General features: G+C 40.6%; 1 protein-coding gene across 5 annotated transcripts in view; it reads left to right on the plus strand.

Annotated features, from left to right (window-relative positions):
- EPB41L4B (erythrocyte membrane protein band 4.1 like 4B) overlaps positions 1 to 23,219 on the plus strand; it is a 170,556-nt gene that overhangs the window by 92,526 nt on the left and 54,811 nt on the right. For 4 of the 5 annotated variants that reach the window (XM_027680162.1, XM_027680180.1, XM_027680191.1 and 1 more), the window contains exons 16-18: positions 4,874 to 5,055; positions 10,766 to 10,881; positions 20,404 to 20,529. In XM_027680162.1, the coding sequence (XP_027535963.1) occupies positions 4,874 to 5,055; positions 10,766 to 10,881; positions 20,404 to 20,529 (424 nt within the window). The remainder of the gene's footprint in view (positions 1 to 4,873; positions 5,056 to 10,765; positions 10,882 to 20,403; positions 20,530 to 23,219) is intronic. The other variant, XM_027680171.1, reaches the window with a different exon arrangement.

Genomic DNA, 23,219 nt, shown 5'->3' on the forward strand with positions numbered 1-23,219 from the left:
TCTTAGAAAATTTTATGTCTGCTTTTCAGAGTTTTTTCATCTACAAGGACATCTGGGACAAAGAATTTTTTTGACAGGTGATCAAATATCGTTAGCTATTGTTATTGTTAATTAAAACCATTTGTAAATTGAGAAAAGCAAGTTTTTTAATGATCTTTATGTAGATAAGGTGAAATCTATGAGGACAATGGCTTTATTGAGTCAAGATTTGTTTCTTGGTATTTTATTAGAACGTGCTTTGCTGCAGGCTTTATTCTTCTTGTGGGAAATTCCTGATTACTCTTGCTTCAAAACTTAGTTGAGCATCTTGTAGTGCAGGAAGCTGGTGCATATACTTTTATCTCCTACAGGAGAAATCCTCCTGCTTCCATCACCATTTCTTAATACATTTTTTCCTCCATCACCATTTTCTCTTTCTTTTCAAGGTTGTCCGGGAGAAGGTTGCTAGCTGCCTACTGTGCTTTCTGAGATGTCCCTAGGATTGGGTGGGGGTTGCTGATCATCCCTAGGAGGAGAAATCTGCAACACAATTTTCCATGCCTTCCCTACAGGAAGCAAATGGGCCAGCTATGTTGTCCTGTTTTCAGAGCAGAGCATGGAGGTGTAACATCGCTGTTAGCTTTAGTTATACTTCTCACAGTTTAGGAAGCTACTTCTGACCAGCAAAGAGATCTTGGTTACATGGTGCAGGAAAGAAAAACAACATAAGTTTGGGTTTAGTGATCCCAGTTCTCCTTTACCTACAAATACTCATTGCTTTTGTATGTCCCAGTCCTTGGCTGCAAAAATGAAACTTCATCCTCTTTCCTTTATAAGCAGTCCTCTGGCTATGGTCTCTGCTCCTTTCTCTTGTAACTCTGAGTCAAGTCTTTTGCTTCAGTCCAGTAGTTTTGGCCATTAGTTTATACACACACATACTGGTGTCTTCCTATCCCCTCATTTCCTTTCATTCCTCTCCACAGGGAACATTTTCAGAGTATGCAAAATTCCTTGTCTCTCTGTGCCACTTGTCATGCTTTAGCAACACAATGGGTATGAGAGATTCTAAATATGATTAAAGCAAGTTTGGCTAAAAACTCAGTGTGCTTTGTTTGGGGTTTTTTTAACTTCTTTTGAAGTGTGGGCAGGGAATAAACCCAAAGTCCCTCCCACTTCCCCAATCCCCCCAACAAAGGGAGAGACTAAACCTGAAAATGAATGTTTGGCTTAGCATAGCTGTTAGGTCTCATCCCCCCAGCTGCCACACTGAAGTTTCACATGCAGAGGCTGCTTTCACTACATACATATTAATACACATACATGTTAACAGACACTGTAACACTTCCCCCGACTGCCATTTGGGAGCACATCTAAAGCCCATTTTGATGCTGGAGAAGGTGTTGCAGCAAAATGATGATGGGTGATGTGTCTCCCAATGCATTCAATACGAAGCTGGCAGTAGGTGACTGGAGTACATGAAATCTAAGAATGTCAACTGAAAATAGCTTTTCAGGTAGAGTGTGAGGAGCATAAAATTGGAGCAGAGGAATAGTAATGTAAATAAAATTTTTTAAATGGAAAAGGTAATCAGAAGATACATGTTATTTGCTCTGTTCCTCGATGTGCTGCCTTTTTGGTCCGAAGGAAGGAATTGTGTGTTTGAGTCTAAAGGCAACACCACCTGTTTTGTGAACTTTAGGTGGCTTTTTTGAAGGTTCAGCCTTCGGTAACTGAATCCTCTGGAGTGCTTTGCCTGAGTGAGGGGCAGAGAAGAAAGAAATGTTTTCTTCCTTTACACAATAGGCTGTAGGGCCGTGCCTCATTGTCCTTGAAGGACAGGAATTGGTTTTATAGGAAGCAGCTGGAGCTTGTTGAGAAAACTACACCAGTAAATAACAGGGAAAAAAGAGGAAACCTGCAGGACAGCCAATAAGCTCTTAAAAGGTAAAGCAAGGGTGTTACATTGGCATACTAAGATGGCCAAAATGCAGGTACAAGAGAAAGGATGAAAACTGGTACCTATCCATGTAACGCACATAGTCTGAGAGTGTTACTTAGTGTTTAAGGAGCAAGTATGAATACCTGGAGAGCTTAGAATTTGGTCAGAAAGTTGGTTCATTGAAAGTAGTGATTTATTTACCTCAATGGATTGGGAAGGGTGCATGAGCATGTTTTCTATTCAGGTAAACCAGGTAGAAGCAAGCAATAGAAAGCAAAATTGATGACAAAAAAATGCACTGAGGAGAAAAACATAGATTGAAGACAGTGGAAGAACAGAAAAGTAAGCAAAAAACAGATGTGATATGTGATAATAATGATGCCACCTTGTAGAAACTGCAGTAAGATGTCCAGTGTGCCCCTAAAATATATAGGCGAGAGTACACAGAAAAGGGATTTGGAATACTCATGATATTTTTGTTTGAGTACTGTCAGCTTTTCTAGTCAACTGGCTCTGGGGCTGCTGCAAGGTCTGTTGTTTATGATTGTTCAGTAATTCACTGGTCTAGTAGTGAGGGTATGGGTGCGAAAGCCCACCCTCATATCCATCAGAAATGCAAGGCCGACCACTGAGATGAGTTTGCCTCAACATCTGTCAGTTGCTGTCAGCTCTGGAAAAGTGCAAATTACCACATCCTTTTAAATGGGCCAGCAGTTTGAACATGGGATTTCACATCAGATTGCACTGCCTGGGCATTGACACCCTGTCTAGGGCTTTGTGACCTGTCCTCAAGGGTTTCAGTGCATATCTGAACATCAGCTTTTCTGGGCCACCTGTTTGCTTCTTTGAAGTAATCATCTCCCTGCATTTTACATTTTACATGGTGTGAGCACTCCTCTCCGGACAGTCAAGAAATACAACTAGTGCATTTGGTGCACATTTACCCTCATGCCAGAGGGCAATTCAGTTGGCTCATTCAGTTGCTCAGCTCATTCCCATTTTAGCATGGAAGTTACCTCAGGTTCAAAGCAATATGAAGAGTCAGTGTAAGGATTGGGTGTGATTCATTTTGAAAATACCAGTTGAAAATATGCTTAACCAGCCTGCCAGTGGGTGAAATGAAAGAAACTCCCAAGCATGTGGGGGTTTATGTCTTGGAAAAAAAAATTAATTATATCCTGAAAAAAAAGATGTGCTGAGGCTTCAGCCCCAAACTGATCTTGTTTCCCATAAGGCTTTTAACCATGTGAACAAAACCACCTACCCCCTCAGTCAAAAAATGTCACTGTCACCACGGCGCTTGAAGGCAGAGTGCAGGAGAGCTGCTACAATTAGTGTGCAATCTCATTAGCCTGTACCATTTTCCCCCTGTAGGCACTTGCTTGATTTGATTATAACAGTGAAGATATAGTGCAGTTTGAAAAGGCAGACCAGTCCTGGATTATCTGAGCTCACCAAAGCTGTCCCCTGTGGATCAGACACCTATTTGTATTGTTTCCTTAAGTCAAATAAGGCATCAGAAGTGCCTTTATTGGCAGTGGTTGCTACATGCTGGGAACCTGTCAAGATTAATATACACAACATTCCCCTCCCCGCCTCCTGCTTTCAAAAAGTAATCAGCATAAAAGTGTTATTCAATTACTACCCAGTCAGAAACCTCATGTTGTCAGAAGTTGTTACTAAGAAGACAGTGGTTATTAATAATGTACCCAGTTGCATTCTTCAGTATAACTTTGGAAATTATACAGATGTGTTTATTTGCAGATGACTGGTTAATTTTGCTTTGAATCACTAAGTAATCTTCAGAGAACATATGTAGCAAGTAGCTTAGGTATAATTTATTCATTGTTCCTCTAATTATTCTGTTTGTCTTTATTCCATATTGTCAGGTTTTTGGCTGCTCTTGGTAATAAAAGCAAAATGAAAATGCATGCAGCTGAAGATATAATTTCTTTAGCATTTTTCAAATAGTCAGGGGATTCATCTTTTCTTGGAATGAATTGATTTACTGCAACTACTGTCTAATGCAAGACTATAGAATAAGTTAAAACCTTATAAAAATTTTAAGCACTCCTCTGAGGACAGCACAGTCAAGTCATTTGCAATATCTATATAGAGTTATCTCAATCTTTTTTGTTTGCTGGCATGGAGAGAAAATATCATTTCTAGAAATTCATCATCATTTCAAACAATAAACTGATACAGCATCCATTAAAACTATTGAAGAAAAGCAGCAGTGTCATATGTCACCTCTGAATTAGAGATGATGAATTAAAATGTCAGTGTCCCCGTTTCTCCATATATTGTAGACTGATGATAGTTCTTCTAACTAAACACATGCAAAAAAACCAACCAACCAACCAAAAAAAAAAAAACACCAAACCCAAAAAACAAACGAAACACACCCAAAAACCCCAAACTAGTTTACCAGCATAGGTCTGATTCCTTTTTGACCAAGTGCTGTTTTGTGTGTCGATACCTGTAAAATCTTTTATTTCCAATGGCATCTTATTCCATTTTTTCCCCAAGTTAGAAATTTTTTATATGGCTATTTTGCACCAGAAGTGTAAAGAACTGAACTTTCTCAGGAATGTAATGTTATTCTGTGACTGTTCCTTGGTCTGCTCTTTGGACAATTTCTCTTTAAAGGAGTTATTGTTTGCTGCCTGACACCTTTCCTTTCCTAGGGAAGATTCTAGCAGAGATTGTGTAGTGTGTAAAATCAAAAGTAATTCTGATCTTATAGTCATACTAACAAGCAGAGGTGTTCTTTTTCTCACCTGATGGATCTCGTGTAAATAGAAAACTGTAAAGATTTGGGATATACCTCGTTAAAACTTTTATTTACAAAAAAACTATGCATTTTTTTCCCAAGGAAGTTTTCACTCTGTCTCTCCAAAAGTACGATTGGTACTACTGTTTACTGCTCTAATTTGAACTGAATTTATTTTGTAGCTATCCCTTGAACAACAGTGATCTGCACCAGTTCAACATTGAGGAGAATGGTGGAACACCATATACCACAAAAATGCCTGCAAGGCACCACCACCACCACCGTCATCACCACCACCATGCGAATTACAGCGCCCTTGCTCCCGACAGCAAGGACATTGTTTCTGGAGTTCCAAACCCAACCAGTAAGTCCACTGCAGTGAATGTCATTTCACTAACTGTGCTGCTTTCAGGTTTGTCTCTGGTAAAGAGAGAAAGGGTAATGGAAAAGGAAAGGGGAAGGGGAAGGGGAAGGGGAAGGGGAAGGGGAAAGGGAAGGGAAGGAAAGGAAAGGAAAGGAAAGGAAAGGAAAGGAAAGGAAAGGAAAGGGACATGAATTTCAGTTTTTCTTTTTGAAGAATATGTATCCTGTTATTATTCGCTAGCTTTGTAGCATGTGCAAATGAGACAAGATTTGCAGTTTCCTGGTTTTGCTATGGGGTTGCAGGATTTGATGTTAGATTGGTGTTCCATAGCTGAACAAATACCCAATTAGTCACAGATACTGAGTCTCTAGACACTTGGCACAGGCTACTTTTTCATTGTTACTATTTATTTGTATATTTTCACAAACCTATCCTCATCTGGTTTTGTCTTTTGCTGATCTGCCCAGCTGGCCTTCAGCCCTCATTGTTTGGATCTGACTCTTGCTTTCATGTCTGGGCACAAGCAGCAGAAATTTCGGAGCACTGGACAAACAGCATCTTGCTTTTAGTTTGGGTAATGGGATCAATTACTGCACAACCTTACCTATCATGAGCTGAAATATGCTTACTTCCTTGGTGCAGAAGTTCTGGGCTTGTAGAAAGCAAAGAGGAGAGAGGCCTATCTGTTCCTGATGCAGCCTTGGGGAGTTTGGGTGTAAGTCTCTGCTGCTGAATGTGTACAGGCATTTTTAAGGGTATGTAGCTGGGCCAAATGTTTGTAGGTTTACACAGGAACTGAAAGAGAAACATCTCTGTCATTGAGCAGTCCTACTGCTTGCTCTCCAAATTTAAAATCTCTACACTCTACATTCTACTGTGTGAGGTACTGGAGCTGTGTAAGAATTTCAGAAGATGGGCAAAACAAGATACGATCTATTATTTTCCTTGTTTCAAGGGAACAATGAGTTCTTCCTTTGACCAGTTTCTGCCTTCATAACTGTAAATCACCCTAAGATAGGCATCCATTATGGTAACTTTCAGCCTGGTCAGTTAATCTGACAATTTTCAAATTCCTGAAAGCATGGTCTTGTAATAGATGGTGCTGGGTGACCCTGACTGTAGGCTGTCCCACATCAGCAGTAATACACAGGCATCTACCTGCACAAGCACTTTAATCAGACTTTGTTTCAGAAACTCAGAAGCATTTTCTTTAATTTTCTTTTCCAAAAAGAAGGGGATAGTTTTTAGAAGGGAAGCTCAAGAAATAAAATGCAAGGCATGGTAGACATTTAAGGAAGGAATCCTAAGCAGCAATATGATTTGCTTGCTAGGACTTTCAATAAAGCTACTCCCTTAGGAGCAAACTCCAGAAAACATGTTGTTTTCCATTGACTGTATGCTGCACAGTGGTGTACCTTCGTGCTGGGAAGCACATGAGGCTGGCATGGAGCATGGCCAGCATGGCCACCCCCTGCATGGTGCAGCCACAGAGGCCCAGAGCAGGCTGCTGGGTGCTCCTGTGCCACTGATGAGTGTCTGCATCTTGGCCCTGTTCTGCAGCAACCAGCACTATCTGGGAGGGAAGTACAGACTGTCCTGTTGGGGAACTGCTGGGCGGCTCACCTGGCCCTGCACCAGCTGGGCCTCAGTCGGTCTGTTGCAGGGCCGCCCTGTGTGCCGGCCGGGCACTGGCCGTGGAGGGATGCTGGCAAGGCTGTGCTGGAAAGCCTTGGCCGGGCTGTCAGCCTGGCACAGCGGGAGGTGATGACCTTTCTAGGGGATGTGCCAGCCCATATTTTCCTTTCCCAAATTAGAGCTGAAGCATGCCAGGAAATTCATTCAGAGCTAGTTCTGCTGCTGCTGAGTGTCCTGACCCGGAGGGCACTGCAGGCACTGCTTTCCCCATCCCCCTCCTAGAGGCTCCCCCTGTCCAGCCCATGGCTCTATGTCAGCCTCACAGCACCTCAGTTTCAGCCCCAGCAGTGCTGCAGCAGGGCTGGTCTCTAGCTTCCCACAGCCCTGCCATGGGCCCACCTGGAGGACAGGAGGTAATTAAAGAAACAGCAAAAACCACACAGCGCAAGGTGTTTATTCCAGCACTCCGTCTCCTCCAGGTCACACAGCTTTCCTGCTTCTCCTTGTTGCAGAAATAACCTTAGAAAAAGCCTAGAAGAGCACAAGGGCAAACATCTCTTTGTGCCCAGTGAGTGTTACCTTTGAGATAAAACTGGGGCCAAGGAGGCTGTGTGTCCTCGCCCAGGCATGAGGAGGGCGAGCCCTCTCCCCCAAACCTTGCACTGCTATTGGGGAGCAGCCTCCCTGGCCTGTCCGGCAGCTGCCATGCTCTGAAGGGGACTTCAGCAGCCAAGACCTGTGTGTGGCACCTGCTCCTGGAGACACATTTACCTTCCTCTTCACTTTGTCTACTTAAGGCTATTTGATTCAGGAGAAGAGAATTGGTGCTGGTTTCTGACATGGCCTAATGCCAGCAACACCAAATGCCAATTCCCAGTTTCTTTAAGGCAGCAGAAAGGGACCAGACACCTCTGAGGGGAGGCTGTGGTGCAGGCATGCCAGATGCTCCCAGCTGAGCTATTAGGCAGCTGTGAATGCTGTGTGCTGTCTTGTATTGACATAGGCATGCTGCCCCACAGCAATGCATCACTGATCCCCTGCAGAGACCTGTACTTGTGCATCAAGCTGGAGGTGCAAACCTGATTTTCCTTGAAAAAGCAGTCCATGGTTAGTCCTGGCGTGTTTATGCTGTGAGAGCAGTGGCAGTATGGGTAGGACCACTTCCCTTAAAACAGAATCAGAGTTACCCATTTGCAGTTTGGGGTGACAGGTCTAAGTGCCTTTTCAAGGCTGGTGCTGAGGGGACTTGGTTTGGTTTTCATTAAAATGCAGCTCAGGCTATTGCAGCTGAGAAAATTCAGTTGTAGAGAGCCTGTGGTAAAGGTTCACAGTGTATGTACTGGAATGGTTAGGAGCATGCCGGCTGTCAGTCGGTTATCTGGGACAGCACACGTGGCAGAGTGTGTGGGACAAGAAAAAAATCAGGCGGAGAGGAGACACTATCAGCAGTCTGTGTCAGGAACATGAGGACATGGGGGACTGATGTCTGGCTCCAGGCTGTGTGGAAAGGCCACTGCTAGGAAAGTGTTTCTAGGAAGTAAGTGGTCACTAACCTGGGGACACTCTCAGGAAAGCGGGGGCTTGTGACCAAAATATCTCAAGTGGAAATTCCTGAGGAGCAAAAAAGTCTCCTGAGGGGAATGTGCTAGCTTAGTGGAAACTTCTCCATGGGGCTGACAGAGATGACACCAGCACTTCAATTTGCCTACCTTGTGGTTTTCCAAGGGACCACAGGTGTTTTGTGACTTATTCCAGTTGGTATGGACCGGACTCATCTCTAAGCTCTGAAATTGTTTTAAATTCATCTGAAGTGGAACGTGGCATGACCCACCAATATGTAACCAGCATTGGGCTGAAAGAGGGAGAAAGCATCTGCCTTGCGTCTATTCTGATAAAGGCCAAAATTCCAGTGCAATTAGCAGGACACAGACAGGAGAGAGGGAAACAACAGTATGCCCAACTGAAGTTCCCTTTAAATACCAGTGCATGTTTCTCAGCAAACACACAACCTGGGACTTCATTACAGAAAACAAACCCAGGCCAGACCTACCTGATTTTTCACATTCCAAGTAATTTGTCTACTTCAATTACTGGAGAAAGTGAAATCTGGTGAAACAAATCTGATGTGTGTGTTTATGAAGGCAGTTCAGCAGAAGATGTTGTTTTCCTGCATTCGGTCTGATTATTGTATTTGCAATGCTGCTCTTCACCTCAAAGCTCATATACACAGATCACATCTTCTCTCACAGCACATCTTTCCCCAGCATGTTCGCAGAACCCCAGTTCCTAAGACCACTGTATTCAACAGCAGTTGGCCTTGCAGCACAAGAGAGGGCGAGCTGCTTGCTAAGCCTAATTGGCACAGCAACTGTCGTGCATGGATTACCAGGTGCACATGAGCAGACTCACCGGCAGCAGCTGGGGCTATCACTGAAAGCAGATGCAAACAAGTATGCAATGCAGCTCACAGAATTTTTATGACACAAAATGATGACCGGGAAGAGGGGACCCAGCTTGCCTCTTGAACTCTGGGCTGAGCTTGCAAGTTATCACTTCTAAAAAGACATCCTTTATTCCTGAACTGCTCGCTACGAAAGACCTTGCGTAACCCTGAGCAGACAATGGGCTAACAGACTGAGTTTCAGGCTGAAAACAGTGCTTTGAAAAACCACAATGCTACCAGATCCTTTCTTGGAATGAAAGCCTGGTTTTTGCCAAGACTTAGTGCTGATTCAGGAAATTTATACCTTTTGTAGGACTTCAGTTTTTTGCCTTTTTTTAAAATCTGTTTTGAAGGTTGAGTTAAAAGGCTAAACTGGCCTACTTGTTTTCCAGAGCTATCCCTTTAAACAAAAAAAGCAGCTTAGAAGTCCATTTTAAAACATAGCAAACTCGAATAATTTAAATAAGGCACTTTCCCCCCTCTAAGAAAATAGAACAATTGTGTTTCTTAAAAAAAAAAAAAAGTCATCGTGTCTTATCTTATGGCTGTGGTAGTTTATTCCCAGGGTATCACTGGGCAGTTTCACAATGTCAACTGTGATGTGAGACATGCTGGCAACCCCTGGCAACACTAGCTTGTGATGAGAGACCACCAAGGGGAGGTCAATACTGATATTGTAACCCCTTCTAGGACTTTATTATCTCAGGGTCTGATAATGTTTCACTAATGCCAAAACCAGATTTTTGCTTATATCCCTATAAGCTGGTTTTAGCAATTTGTCTCTAGTCAGCAAAGCCCTTAATGTATATTTAAACAGCTGTAGAATTAGATCTTGAGTGAGTAATATTTAATATTCTTAGGACAGCTTAAGAACCTGATCCAAACCAAACTGCAGCCAGTGCAAGGTTTTTATTGATTTCGGTGAGCTTTGAATCAGACTCCAGAGATTACCGGATTGTTCCCAACTGTTATTACCTAGAATCCATGGCAAAAAGAAATGTAAGACACAGAGATTAGTTAAATCATCACATGATGAAGTTTATTTTTCTCAGAGTACTTGCAAATATACATATATATGCCACACCACCCCCAAGATGTTGACAGAGACCTTTCAGAGCTGTCTCAAAAAGTATTTTTCCTTATCCTTCTGTGTTGGTGGCTTGCTCAAAATCTCTGTTGACAAAGCACAGCAAATTCCTGACAACAGTCTTAAAGAGGCTGGCATATAAATAAAGATGTCTGAGAGAAGCCAAAAGCTATACTCTAATCTCTTTGCACATCACATGTTCTGAGAATGGCACCTTGGCTGCATAAATAATCCTTCTGGTGTCAACTGAGTTGTAGAATATAGAGGTGGTAGAGGTGGGGGGGAGGTAAGGAGAGAAATATGTAGCCTAAAGCTGGCGAAAGTCCTGCTGAAATGAAAGGATGGGTGAGAAGCAGGAGGGGGAGGAATTGTTTGCTAAATAGAAATGCCTGACAGGCATAATTATGAAACATTTTAGAGGGTCTTAAATGGAAGATGCTTTGCTGACCACTGTCTCTTCAAATAGAATTGAGTGTCTTGCTCTCCAGTTCTTCTGTAGCCTCCTTCAGACTGTTTTTCTTTCTTTCTTTTGGGCATCTTTTTAGAACTGAGCTCAGGACTTCCCCTTCTTTATGATGAAACTTCTCATCTGAAGAAAATAGAAACAGAGAGTGTGAAGGTAGTTGGACCATGGCCAGCCCTCCACGTCGGCATGAACAAGGTATAGCATATACATGTATACTTTTACATATATATGCCAGAGCCCCTTTGTCACTTCATATTCAAAAGCTGCTGCTTTTTCACCTCCAATTCAAATCGACATTCATCTGCAACTGCCTTGCTTTTTAATCACCTCTCCCCATCTCCTTTTGGGACTGGAATTTGGTTTTTAGATTTAGCGTTTCAATCAACTTTGCCTTTTAAAATTTCATAAGCTGCTGCAACAATGTTATGATGTAGTTTTAGTTCAGTTGTGAAGAGTTAGTCGTCTAGGCAGCCCAGAGCTGTAAAAAAATCACAACACTTCAAGTGATAAAATACCAAAAATCTTGTTTTTCTACATGAGGGGTCCATGTTATGCCTTAAACTCTCCCGGCATCTGATGTTAGTGGGTGTTTTATGAGTGAGTTTTTTGTCAAGGATGGCAAAACATTCATGTCCCACTGTTTCTGCCAGAGATCAGGGGCCAGCAGGTTGGTGGCTCCATGTGAGGCTAAATTCACTGTGCCTGCACTGTGGGGTGCCTTGATCTGAGTCTGGATAGTGCCACAGAGACCTGGACCTCTGTTTTGCAACCACATTGGTCCTGGACTGGATCCAGTGAAGTCAATGCGAGCATTGCCACTGGCTTCAAATGAGGTGGGTCTGGGCTCCCAGTGACTGAGGGGTCTGTTAAAAGCAAAGCAGAGTTTTGAGTCAGCTCAAGGGAGAACTCAATTAAATTACTTTACCTTGGTTTTACAAAGCCTTTTTGTTTTTACTTTTACAACCAGCCTTTTGTTATTTATATTATTAAACAAGCGTTAGGGAAATTAAAATCAAAGGGGAGATGACCACGTGTACCAAAAATATAAGCACAAAGGAGCTTCTACAAGCACAAAGGAGTGTATCTATGTAGCAGAATCTTTCTTTTCTCTTGATGAGGAACTCCAGGAGATGGAAGTCAAGGCTGAAAATCAGTGAGTCAAGTGTTTCTAATGAAAAAATTAAATGTTGGAAGTTTTTTCCAACATTATAGTTAATTGAACTTATTCTGTAATGCAGTGAATTTTCTGTCATGAAGATTTCCTTGAACCATGTTCAGGGTATCTCATGGGATAGTGGTGTAATTCACCTATGGACCGTAGTCCTTATGCCTTATGAATGTGGTCATGAGGTCATGACCTGTGTCATGATTTTTGGAGACTTCTCAATGAACAGATGAAGGTGGAATATTTTAGACTTTTTCCCAAGTCTATTTTGTTATCACATGTGAGAAATTGTTGGTTTGTCTGGTTGGTTTGAGTGGGGATTAGAAAGATAAATCATAAAGTAAACAAACTGGGGTGAAATAGAAAAGAAGTCATCTTTTTTATCCATGAACATTTCTCAAGTTGTCCTTTTAGAAATGCTCTTAACTGGTAATAAGTACAGTTTTTTATAGGCAAAGCTTGTTAAGCATTGGCGTAGTTTGCCAAAGGAAAATTCTCCATCTCAGATTCATCCAGTGAATACCCAGGTCTTGTGAGAGGACTTTTGTAGTTCTGAAGTGATTACTGATACTCTATCTGAATCCCAGCTGAGAATATTCACTCAAGTGCAATGTCCAAAACATACTTTAAAGGACTGTCCTATTGAGCTCATTGACAGCTCAGTTTGGCATTTTTAAAGGGCTAAAGTGAAGAAGTGAGAGGACTCTCTCTATGTTGACCACAGTGCACAAGTGGATAAACCAATCTGACCTGTGTTGCACAAAAGACCCAAGCAGATGATCTTAATGGTACCCTTGTGATTTAAAAATGAGTAGATTTATGGTCTTTCTTCTTTCTTTAACTGAAAACCTAAAACACTTTGGTCCTGTATTCTACCATACTGTGCAAGTAATCTCAGTAGAGTCCCTGCAACTTCTGCCTGGCAAAGCCTGACCTCTGATCCTCTCGCTCTTATTTGCTGCAAATCTGTGAAGACAGAACTCAGCTCTTCTATAATTAATGGTTTTCTTTGGCTTGTCCTTACAGCTCTAGAATCTTGTCCACAGTCAGATGGATTATTTATTTAAGGACTAATTAGCAAAACCCAGTATGATAGCAAGTCAGAGCTTCACAATAAATGCAGCTGCACAGTAAATGCAGCCTGTGTCTGCTGTGGTGAAACTGCCATCAGTCAAAGTTTAGCTGATGGAAAAGTCTTGTAATGAGCACTAAGAGCTGCTAAATGCTTCTGTTTCTGGCAGAAGTTCAGCAAAAAGCAAGGCTAGAGACATGGGCTGTCTAATGAAATCCCTCCCCTGGCAGCCATAGAGGCTTTGGGTTTAAGAACTGGGCAGCAGTCCCATGAACAGCGGTTACCATGCAAATGAAAAGGAGGCCAGTCCCTCAAAATTTATTAAAATTACTGTTTTGAGCCATCTGAAAATTGTACATACTCTTGAAACTGGCCCAGAATCACTACCAGAAAGCACCTCAGTGATCCAGCCCTCACATTAACAAGCTATGGGTTGTGACAACAAATCATTCTGAAGTTCTTTCACCCCTTGCTTATGGTCTCTTCTTCAAGCACCATTTTTTGACCTAGATCTTGGTAAAATGTGTACACAGAGTTCATAAAGCTAAAACCAGTAAACCACAGGTCTTTGAGCTCTGAGCAGAGTCTGGAGTTGCCTCAGCAGATGGCTTCTCCAGTGAAAGAGAGGGACATGCTGTAAATATTGGGCTAACCCTGGGCTAAAATGCTGTGGAGCATTGCCCAGCACAACGGCAATGAGGCAGGTTAGACAGAATTGATCAACCATGAACTGATGAACTGTGACAAGTATTTTTCACTGAGACCATGGCCTTTAAAGTTCCTTTGGTTATGGTAGTTAACTAGCTACTCAGTCCAGCAGCAAACAGATTTTAATGAGTGGTCAATCTGTCTGGTTTCTGGCAAAAAAATGAAATGTTAACACCTCTCCTGCACCACTCCATTGATTTCTGGTCTACTAAGTGCTTTTTATTCCCCAGTTTTGCATCCTCTGAAATATTATGCTTAAACAAAACCAGTGAAGCTGTTAAGAAGCTGTTTCATTTACTCTATTTTTGAAAGAAAAAAAAAAAAGCAGTGGTTTCCACATCTATTGTGAAGTCTCAGTTTTCACTCACTCCCTCCCTTCCTGTTGCTAATTGTTATTTTTTGAAGCAAAGTGCTTTTGGGCTAGAATTTGTCAGACTTAATAATCAACCCATAGGAGATTTAACAAGAAATTGAGTAAATTAGATTCAGCAGTTAATTAATTTGATTGCCCGCTACAGCAAACTTTGTCTCATGGGAATGATGAATGGATGTGTCCATTCTCTTTCCCAGAGCTATTTGGTATAGGGTATCATATGTCCGTCCACCTACTGAATGATAAAAGTCCATTTCAACATGATTTTCATGTCCTTTGGTGCTAGTGGACTCCTTAATCTCCAGGAGAGGCAAGCCTAAGTGAATGTATTTCTGATTTTCTTCTTGGAAGCCTTTCATTAGAAAAATATGTTGTCCCATCCCCCATTGCTCTGTGTGTGTTTGTGTGTGTGTGTGTATGATATAAAACCAAAAATGTATTGTTAGCATTTCTGAAATCTTGGGAGTCTAGTAATTATTAACTCAGATGTACTTTTACATAAAAAGAAGGAATAATAATACATTTCAAATTGTTTCTGCCACTTTTCCTGGTGTTATTGTCACCCTTCCGCTACACCCCTGGATCCTAAGGTTGGTGATTTCATTCTGGTGGGGTCAGAGAGGATGTTATGATGGTCACAGAATCATAGAATTGTTTAGGTTGGAAAAGACCTTTAAGACCATTGAGTCCAACTGTTAACTCAGCACTACCAAGTCCATCACTAAACCACGTCACTCAGTGGCACACCTACACATCTTTTAAATATCTCCATGAATTGTGACTCAACCACTTTCCTGGGCAACCTGTTCCAATGTTCCATCCAGTCAAGTTCATGTTTTCTTCTTCCTCACTCTAGGATATACTTTGGGTCCTTTTGTATGTTTGCAAACAAGCATTTACATCTTACTCTTTCTTCACTGATCTACATCTTCACATTACACCTGAATTTACTGTACATGGTGACTTTTACATCTGTATGCTATATACTCTGTCTTCACTCTCTTTATTACCCCTAAAACCAGCTTTTTCCAGGTCAAGGTCTGCACTTTAAATGGCCATTGGTGAGTTGTTTATAGCTATGGGTCCCCAGTGCCAGCCTGTGCCCCTTGGGCTATCACTCTTTGTCAGCTCTCCTCTACCCTGTGTCCTATGTCTTCACTTCTCAAGGCCCCCATTATCATACCAGCCCTACATTGCTTTGTACTACATATCTGTGTTAGAGTCATAAATATCTCATTCTACAAAGAATAACTATTTGTGTTACTGTTCCCATATATAAAATTATTGCTGTTACAGCTAGGCTTAGTAGAACAAAGCTTCAGGCAGATTGAGAAAGCTTCAGACAGAACGAGCCTGATGGGCCTTACTGTCTTTGCAAACTGTTCAAAGCTTATGGCCTTTTGCTAGCAGGACAAGACCATATTACAGAGCTGCCCAGTTATGCAGATTGACTGCTTGCAAATGATACCACCTGCAAAAAAACTGTGGAACTACCTGCCCGTGCATAACTGCAAAGCCTAAAGCTACTGCAATTCCGAAAATCACTCATAGTTTGAGAAAACCAACAAAACCAACTCACTTTGTTGATGAGACTCCTGCATGTGATATGCTGATCAGAGGGTATGTCCTGGGAAACATCACTACTGTGGCCCAGTAAGACTATTGTGAAGCTTGACACTGACAGAGGCAGGATCTAATAATACTGAGCAATAGTGTTTTATAAAAAAAAATTGATACCAAGACGGAAAGAGCTTTGCTTCAAGGATATAAGCATAACAAGATTTATCAGGAGTTATATCTTTCATTAGACCAATTGATAGTTGACGTGGGGAAGATCTATTGTGTCTGACAGCTTAATGAGGGGAGTGGCTGGTTTTTTTTTTCCAATTGTATTTTTTTTCTAATAAAGAAGTTGCAGTTTTCTGCTTGCAAATTTTGCCTCAAATAAGAATAACATGTAATTGTACAGGTCTTATCATTGTGGTATCTGTTTGTAATTGATGTTAGCTATCACATGGGGAAAAAAATCAATTAATCTTCTAGTAGGAAGGTGGCAAAAGAGTCTGTAGATTGCCATGTACATTTGCAGATGTAATTGAGTCCCAGGACATCTTATATAGCTGATGTGCTTTCAGAACCTATATATCTGTGCTGTCTTTGTTAAAATTTTACTTCCCACTAGTAGAGATGACTAGCAACAAAGAATAGACCTAGATTCCTAAAGAAAATATTAATTCTATTCTTCAGTTATGTCCAGTCAAATACATGTTTTAAACATGCTGTTTGGCTAAGAAGAGGCTATCGATAAATTCACAGAAGTGAAAGATCATGAATCTTGCTCTTGATACAAAGTTTGATGTGGAACAAAGCATGAACCTTTTAAAGCAGAGAGAATGGAAATGGTATGTGCAAGAGTGGAATTGCTGGGTTTCATGCAACTATTTTTATATTCTGTGCATGTACTTAATATTCACTTGCGAACTAAAGCCAGTGTCATCATTATCTAGCACTGTACAAATCTGCCTTCAGTTCTAGTACCAGCAAATGTAATTGAATTTAAAGTAAATGTTTGGGAGGAGAAAAACAAGCCCAAGACCTCAATTACAAAATGAAAAAAATGCCTCTAGTTTTATGTGTGTTTATATCTGAGCTTGTTTGACCCACTTCTATCCATTTAATTGCAATTCTCCAGTGTTCTGCTCTGGAAAAATAAAATTCTTCATCAATGGTGAAAGCAATGTGAACACATTGCTATTATTTAGCACCAGCAGAACTGGAGATGGAAAACTGGAGTGTTGTCAGGTATCTTAATGGTTTTTTTCTTCCTTTCTAAACCTTTTAGGATGAGTTTAAATTGCAAATCTAAGCAAGAAAATGATCTCTTTCAAATGCAAGTTTGACTCCAAGACACTCACTTGAAAAGGGCACCTAAGATTTTTTTGAATTGCATAATAAGAAATGGTAAAATAGGAATTTTCATTAACATTATTCCATGTTTAGCTTTCTAATGACTTCCAAATAGAATATTCTTAGTTTATAAATGAAAACAAAATTTTAATAACTGACAACCCGGGTCAGCATCTGAATACCCAGCTGCTGTCTTTATGCTTCATTCATCACTGCAAGCAGTGAGGATTGTGGAAATGTAAAATTCCTTTATTATACAGCAAAATAAATGAGATTACAGCTTTCATTCTTACAGCAATAGTATATAGAGATTCCTAATGCAGGCAGGTTTTAGATCTTTGATTTTCTTATAAATTAGTGAAATGAACCACAGAAGATCCTGCATGTATTTTTCTATCCCTGAAATCTTTTCTTTTGCCTTCTTGATGCCAGTTATACTTTAGGACTTAATTTGGGGGATGAGTGAGCTTATATGTAAATATTATTGACATTAAGGAACAATAGGAACTTATATAAATGCTTATAAGTGCTAACAGGCTGCAGTAAGGAGGTCCTACTTTGCTCTGTGATTTGAGTTCACTTTTATTTGGAATCTTCAGTGCCACTGACTCTGTGTGTAATAATCTCAGCTAATCAGCTGCGGGAGAGCAGAATTCAGGATGTGCTGCACTGTGGCAGAAAAGTCCTTCGCTGCCAAGGCAGGCTGGCAAAACAGCCTTTCACGTATGTTCAGAAGATAAAGGAGGCCTGGGTCAGATCGAGCACTCCCAAGCCCCATATGGGGGTTGTGTGCAGTCAGCATTCCCACTGGGGCAGGGGGACATGGTGGCCTTCAGCTACTGGTTCAGCTTCTGGTGAGCAGGACAAGGCCGAGCAGCTATTGCAGCAATGTCTGCTCTTCATGTGTGACCAGTCACTAAAGGTGCTGCTACTCCTGTTGCAGTACAAGCAAAGCAAATTTTGCTCACTTGAAGGTGAAACCCCTAAAGTGTGGCCCAAGCAAGGGCTAAAGCAGAACTGAATACCCAGAAATGGCTTTTAAGAAGTGTGCCTCCTCTAGCAGCAGCAGCTTTCCCTTTCAGCCAGGTCAGCAAGCATCAGCGTTTGGACCTCTCAAGTTATGAAAATCTCAATGTGAGACTTGCACATCAGATCTCATACTGGGGATGTCCATTACACGGAGTCATCTGGCATAATCCTGAATACAGCAGGAGATTTAGACCTTTTGAGGGTTCCCAGCTAAAGGGTAGCCCTGGGAGCTTTTATCTTCCTCTTGGTCCATGTGGGAAAATTGGGCAGTGGAGGAAGAACATAAGGACTGAAAAATATCCGTATCCATCTGAATAATAGATGGATGGGACTTTGGAACTTTTCTAGTTACAAAACAAGCTAGTCTTCTAAACAAGCATTAGTTGTCTTGTTTTAGCTAGTAAAATACCATTCCTTAATCTTGTTTGACTAAAATGATGTTTAATTAGTATCCAGTGTTAAAACAAAGGTGAGATTTTGCATGTCCTTTATAAATGCCACTGCTTACTCAGTGTATTGTTCTTTCTGCTGCTAGAAATCAATACACTTAACAGTAATAGCAGCCCTTTTAAAATCTGTAGTATTTCTCTTTGGCTACCAAGACTATTGGTGAAGTAAAAGTTATGCTTTCTTTACAATTAATTTCATCCTTTTGAGTATCTCCACATCTCAGCTGCGTGAGTAGCCCAGAAAAGGCAGCCTTGGCAAACAAATGTTTCATGTTTTTTGGTTTTTTTTCATATACTTGCCAGAACTACTGTTATATTCAAGACTGAAGAGATGACTACAGTTCCATAAGTTGCTCCAGCTAGATACTGTCACTTTTCATTTTATGTATTTTCTTTTTCCCTTAGAAGGAAAGTGGGGAGAATGGAAAATCCAAAAATATCATCCTCTAAAAAAAGTAAATGTACCTTGAAAAATAAACATGTAAGAATTATTAGAAATTTGCCAGAGAAAAAAATCTCATGATGAGCAGTCTTTTAACAGACAGTTGTTCAAAATCGTACCTGGCAGCTATGGCATTTTGGATGCAGAAGTCTGCTAGACCAACTTTGAATACACACAAATATCTTGCAGTCTCAATAGAGTTCTGCAGAGGTCTGGCTCTTTCACTTCCCAATGTTTGCTGAACAGTTTCCTCGGGCAATACAGTTGCATTTGTGGTTTGCTCCACTTGCAGAAAGTGTCCCCAGAATCTTGATGTTCCCATTTTTCTATGATTGTTCAAGGATCTGAGAAAAGAGTCAGTAAGACTGTAGTTGCCTTCAGCCAGTGGGATGCCATGGGGAGAGCAGAAGGAAGGAAAAAAGAGGCATATTTTGAAGTTAGAGAACTAATCACATGGTAGTTTCAGTAGATAACTGAAAATAAACTGAAAAAAAACAGGTTTTGTCCTGAAATACATCAGCAGAGGTGAACCTCAAGGATCATTGGACTTGGTTTACTGGTGCCTTGTACCTGTTTTGGCTGAAATCTGAATGACTGCATTATATATCTGTTCTATCTGGGTGTATACAACTACTCACTCTTCTCAGCAATGAGAGTGGAAAATGCATAATCTAGGCTGTTACTCATCTATAATTCAGGTCTTATTTACAGGAAGAATAGGAAAGTTTGCAATGGGTGTTATGCCATTGCCCAATTATTCTTTAAAAATATGTAACATATTACAGGCTTTTGTTTAAGCGTTCATGTTTACAATCCTGGTCTCATTCATTCTGTTTGTTGATACATTAGTATTTGTCTCTTTTTTTTGTTTGTTTTCCTTTTCTGCTTGGAAAGTTTATCCATGTTGGCATTTCTGCTGAATATAGTTTGTTTAAGACACAAAACCTTTAGGTCATGATTGAGCAGGTCACTAAACTAGCTGTCCTGAGGCTACAATTTCTCCTCCAGATTGCTGCATAGGTAAAGGGTTGACATCAAGTGGAAACAGCAGCAGCAATGTTTAAACTCCCTGGATTTTTCTTTTCTTTCTGATGACAGAGATTTTGCTTGGCTTGTAATTAAGTGGAGATCACTTCGCATCCCTGTGGTTCAATTTGCAAAGCTTTACATTTGAAAGGTGGTGTAAGATGTCAGTGTTCACTATAGTTGTGTTGTTCTCTCTTCTACCTGTTGTGGGATATTTTGAAATAATACATTTCTTCCACAGTGTGATCACAGGTTTGGGCAACCACTCCAGGGCCTGGCTGAGCTTTTTTTCATGTATCTTCACTCCACATCAGTTTCTTACTTCTCTTACTCAAGCTTCCCTGAGGCTATTCTTGTCTTGAAAATAGTATCAAGCCATTAAATATTTTGAAAACTTCTAAGATGTATCTATCAGGATATGAACATGGAAGTTTTATCCAGTATTGCTGAATCAAATTATTACAAGTAAAAATTAATCCTTTGATCATTTTGTAAACTTACCTTTCTAATATATGCCACTGTGCTTATCTTTTTTACTAAATATAGGGTGAAGACAAGAAGGTATCTGAAAAGACTCTTCATGCCCCTGTGTCACCTTCATCTGTACCTGACCATATGAAGTGCAACATCCTCAAGGCTCAAGTGGAAGCTGCTTTTAGAGTAGGTGCCCAGGTAATCTGTGTTTAATACTTCGCCTTTTTAATTTTGTCATAGCTTTCACCAATTTTCCAGAATCACATTGTTCCTGAGGAAGTACCTTATTTTCTCTCAAGAGAAACTGACATAGTTTTCTCTAACTGCTCTGCAGTTTCTACAGGTAATTCAAACTGATTGATGTGATGGAAGCAGGAAATTTGTCCTAAGTGACATGATTAATACAGCTGAGGGAGGCTGAGAAAATAGGAAAGATGGCCTCAGGAAGTCCCCGTGTTTTGATTTTGTCACTGTACGTTTTATTTACTTTGTAGCTGAGAAACAGTAACCTCTGGAGTTTTCTGAGCCTACCTACCATTCATGGAAACTGTGGTTAAGAGTGTTCTAATAATACTATCTATACATCCAGATTCAACCTTTATTTCAGGGGATTAACTTTAGATGTCTGAATGTGAAATGTTAGCTAGTACATTGTGTTCTTACTTATTTGTGTACTTTTAACAAAATTTTAAGCTTCCATTTTCCCTGCTTTTTTAACACTGGATACATCCTGTTTCAAAAACACTGTGAGTGTTTTAATGATGCCATGCAACTGAAAACTGATGCTAAATGGCATGACTGTAAAAAATTAATTTTACCATCAGGGGTAAATCTATGTGAAACCTAAAATGTGTGATTCTTTTCAAGTGCAATTTGTGGACAAAAGATAATGCTATTGGTGCCAAAAATAAAGCTGAATACAATGTTTTAGGAAAAATAGTAGAGGCAGAAAATTTGTTATAACTCTTCTCCTAAGTTCCTGTGGTATCTTTGAGCACACTATTCTCACTGAATACAAATTATGTTGGTGTTTCCATTGCTTTGTTTCTTTTCACAGTAACATACCAGGTCAACTTGCCCTGCAAAGGACTTTGTTAACAATCACCTTTGTGTATTTGTTGTTCCCTAGCAGATCTGTCATCTGAGAGCTAGATTACATCTGGTCTAGCTGGACCTAAGGAAGTATCAAAATTTGGTTATTCTGACTGCCCTAGATTTCAAGAACAGAAACCATAAATCGGGCAGCATGAGGGGGAAGGAGTTGAGTGTTTTTTGCTTAAAGCTGTTCTCTCACCTCTCTGAATTCTGTGTTATATCAACTGTGTTTTGTACAGCGTATTTCTTGTTTGATTGCCCTTGGGTTTACCCTCTGTTTTCCCTGTGTGTCTTTTCTACAGGATGTCATGGTATATTTCTCATGTTTGTGTTATCTCCTGAATATGCTTAATGGTCATGTTTCACTGGATAGTTAAAGACTGGAAGCAGTGTGTGCTGCTGCATTCAGAATACAACATTATTAAGGCAAGATAGGAAATGTGCTTAATGTATGCATCTCTCAATTGACCTACCCTGCCTTAATTTTTCACTCTGAGGCTTTCCAAGGGAAAACATCCTGGATTGCTTTTTCTGCCATAACTGTATTCTTTAGCTGCTACTGTGTTGTAAATAAGTTTCAGAGCAAACTGAGCATTCCTCTTTTCCCTCTTACCTGTGTTATTTTGCACAAGGCTTTAGCAGTCAGATTGGATTAAGTAGCTGTCTATAGACTTGGGCTCAATGAGAAAAGTCTTATTATTTCAGGGAAAGGAGGGGAAAGAAGACTGTTGCAGGATAGCATATGTTGTGGAAAAATAATGGCATACATTTTGAAATCCCTGAAGCTTTCAGTGCTAACAAAGTATGGCTTAAGAGTTATAGCCAGTAAATTAGGATGTACCTTAATCTTAGAAATCCCCATTCAACTACCTGCTTACCCACAAAATTACCTCTGTAACTAGAGATAAGTTTTTCTTCACTTGAGCTCCCCTCCTGTCAAGTATGAAAGACTACCCTTCTCAGATACATTGCAAAAATAAGCAGGCAATGTTCAGCTGTTACAGTAAGGAGCTGTGGCTACACAAGCACTGAGAAGAGTAGCAAAAATGTTCATGGTGAAGGAATGAGTAGAAACACACCATTTATCATCTAGCAAATGGGATGAGGGAAAGGGGCTACTGGAGGGCCCAGGAAACCACTGTATCAGATACCATAAAACCACCCAGTTATCTTCTCTACCTGCCGCTATCCCCCCAGACGACTAACTGAATACTGGTAGCTAAGCCACTTCCCAGTGGCAGTTCAGTCATCTTCTGGGAAAAATGAGCTGAGATGGAATTACACTGTTCAGAGAATCCTTTTGAGGGAGCAGATAAGGAATAGGTTTCTTCATGAAAGACAACTATTTAACTCCATGTATTCCCTCAGGGCGGTGATCCTGCCCTTCTTTGACCCCATCTGACATATCCTACTGCTCAGTATATCTGGAGGACTAATGATGTTATCCTCTGACCGATTTCATCTTTTGATGCCAGTTCCCTATTAAATCCCTGAGAAGTCTTGCCTTCTGGCCTTATGCTTAACACTCCAATTTCTCATCTCTTGTTTTTTGTATTGTCATATTTCAATTTGCAAGGCAGCCAGGGCAATCTGTAAGGCACAACCTATATTCCTTAAGCTGAAAAGAAAGGCAGTCTGATTTTCCTTATGTGCAGCATAGTTATTCCTGTATTTCATGATAACACAGAAAAAAAAAAAAGGAAAAAAGAGGATTCACTCCTCTACGTTGTAAAATGAAGAAGAAGGAACCAGGCTCTGTCTTATGCATATGGTATTTGAAAGGAAATGTTCTT

The sequence above is a fragment of the Neopelma chrysocephalum genome, unplaced genomic scaffold (assembly GCF_003984885.1).
Source record: "Neopelma chrysocephalum unplaced genomic scaffold, ASM398488v2 Primary Assembly neopelma1_22b, whole genome shotgun sequence".
Lineage (NCBI taxonomy): Eukaryota > Metazoa > Chordata > Aves > Passeriformes > Pipridae > Neopelma > Neopelma chrysocephalum.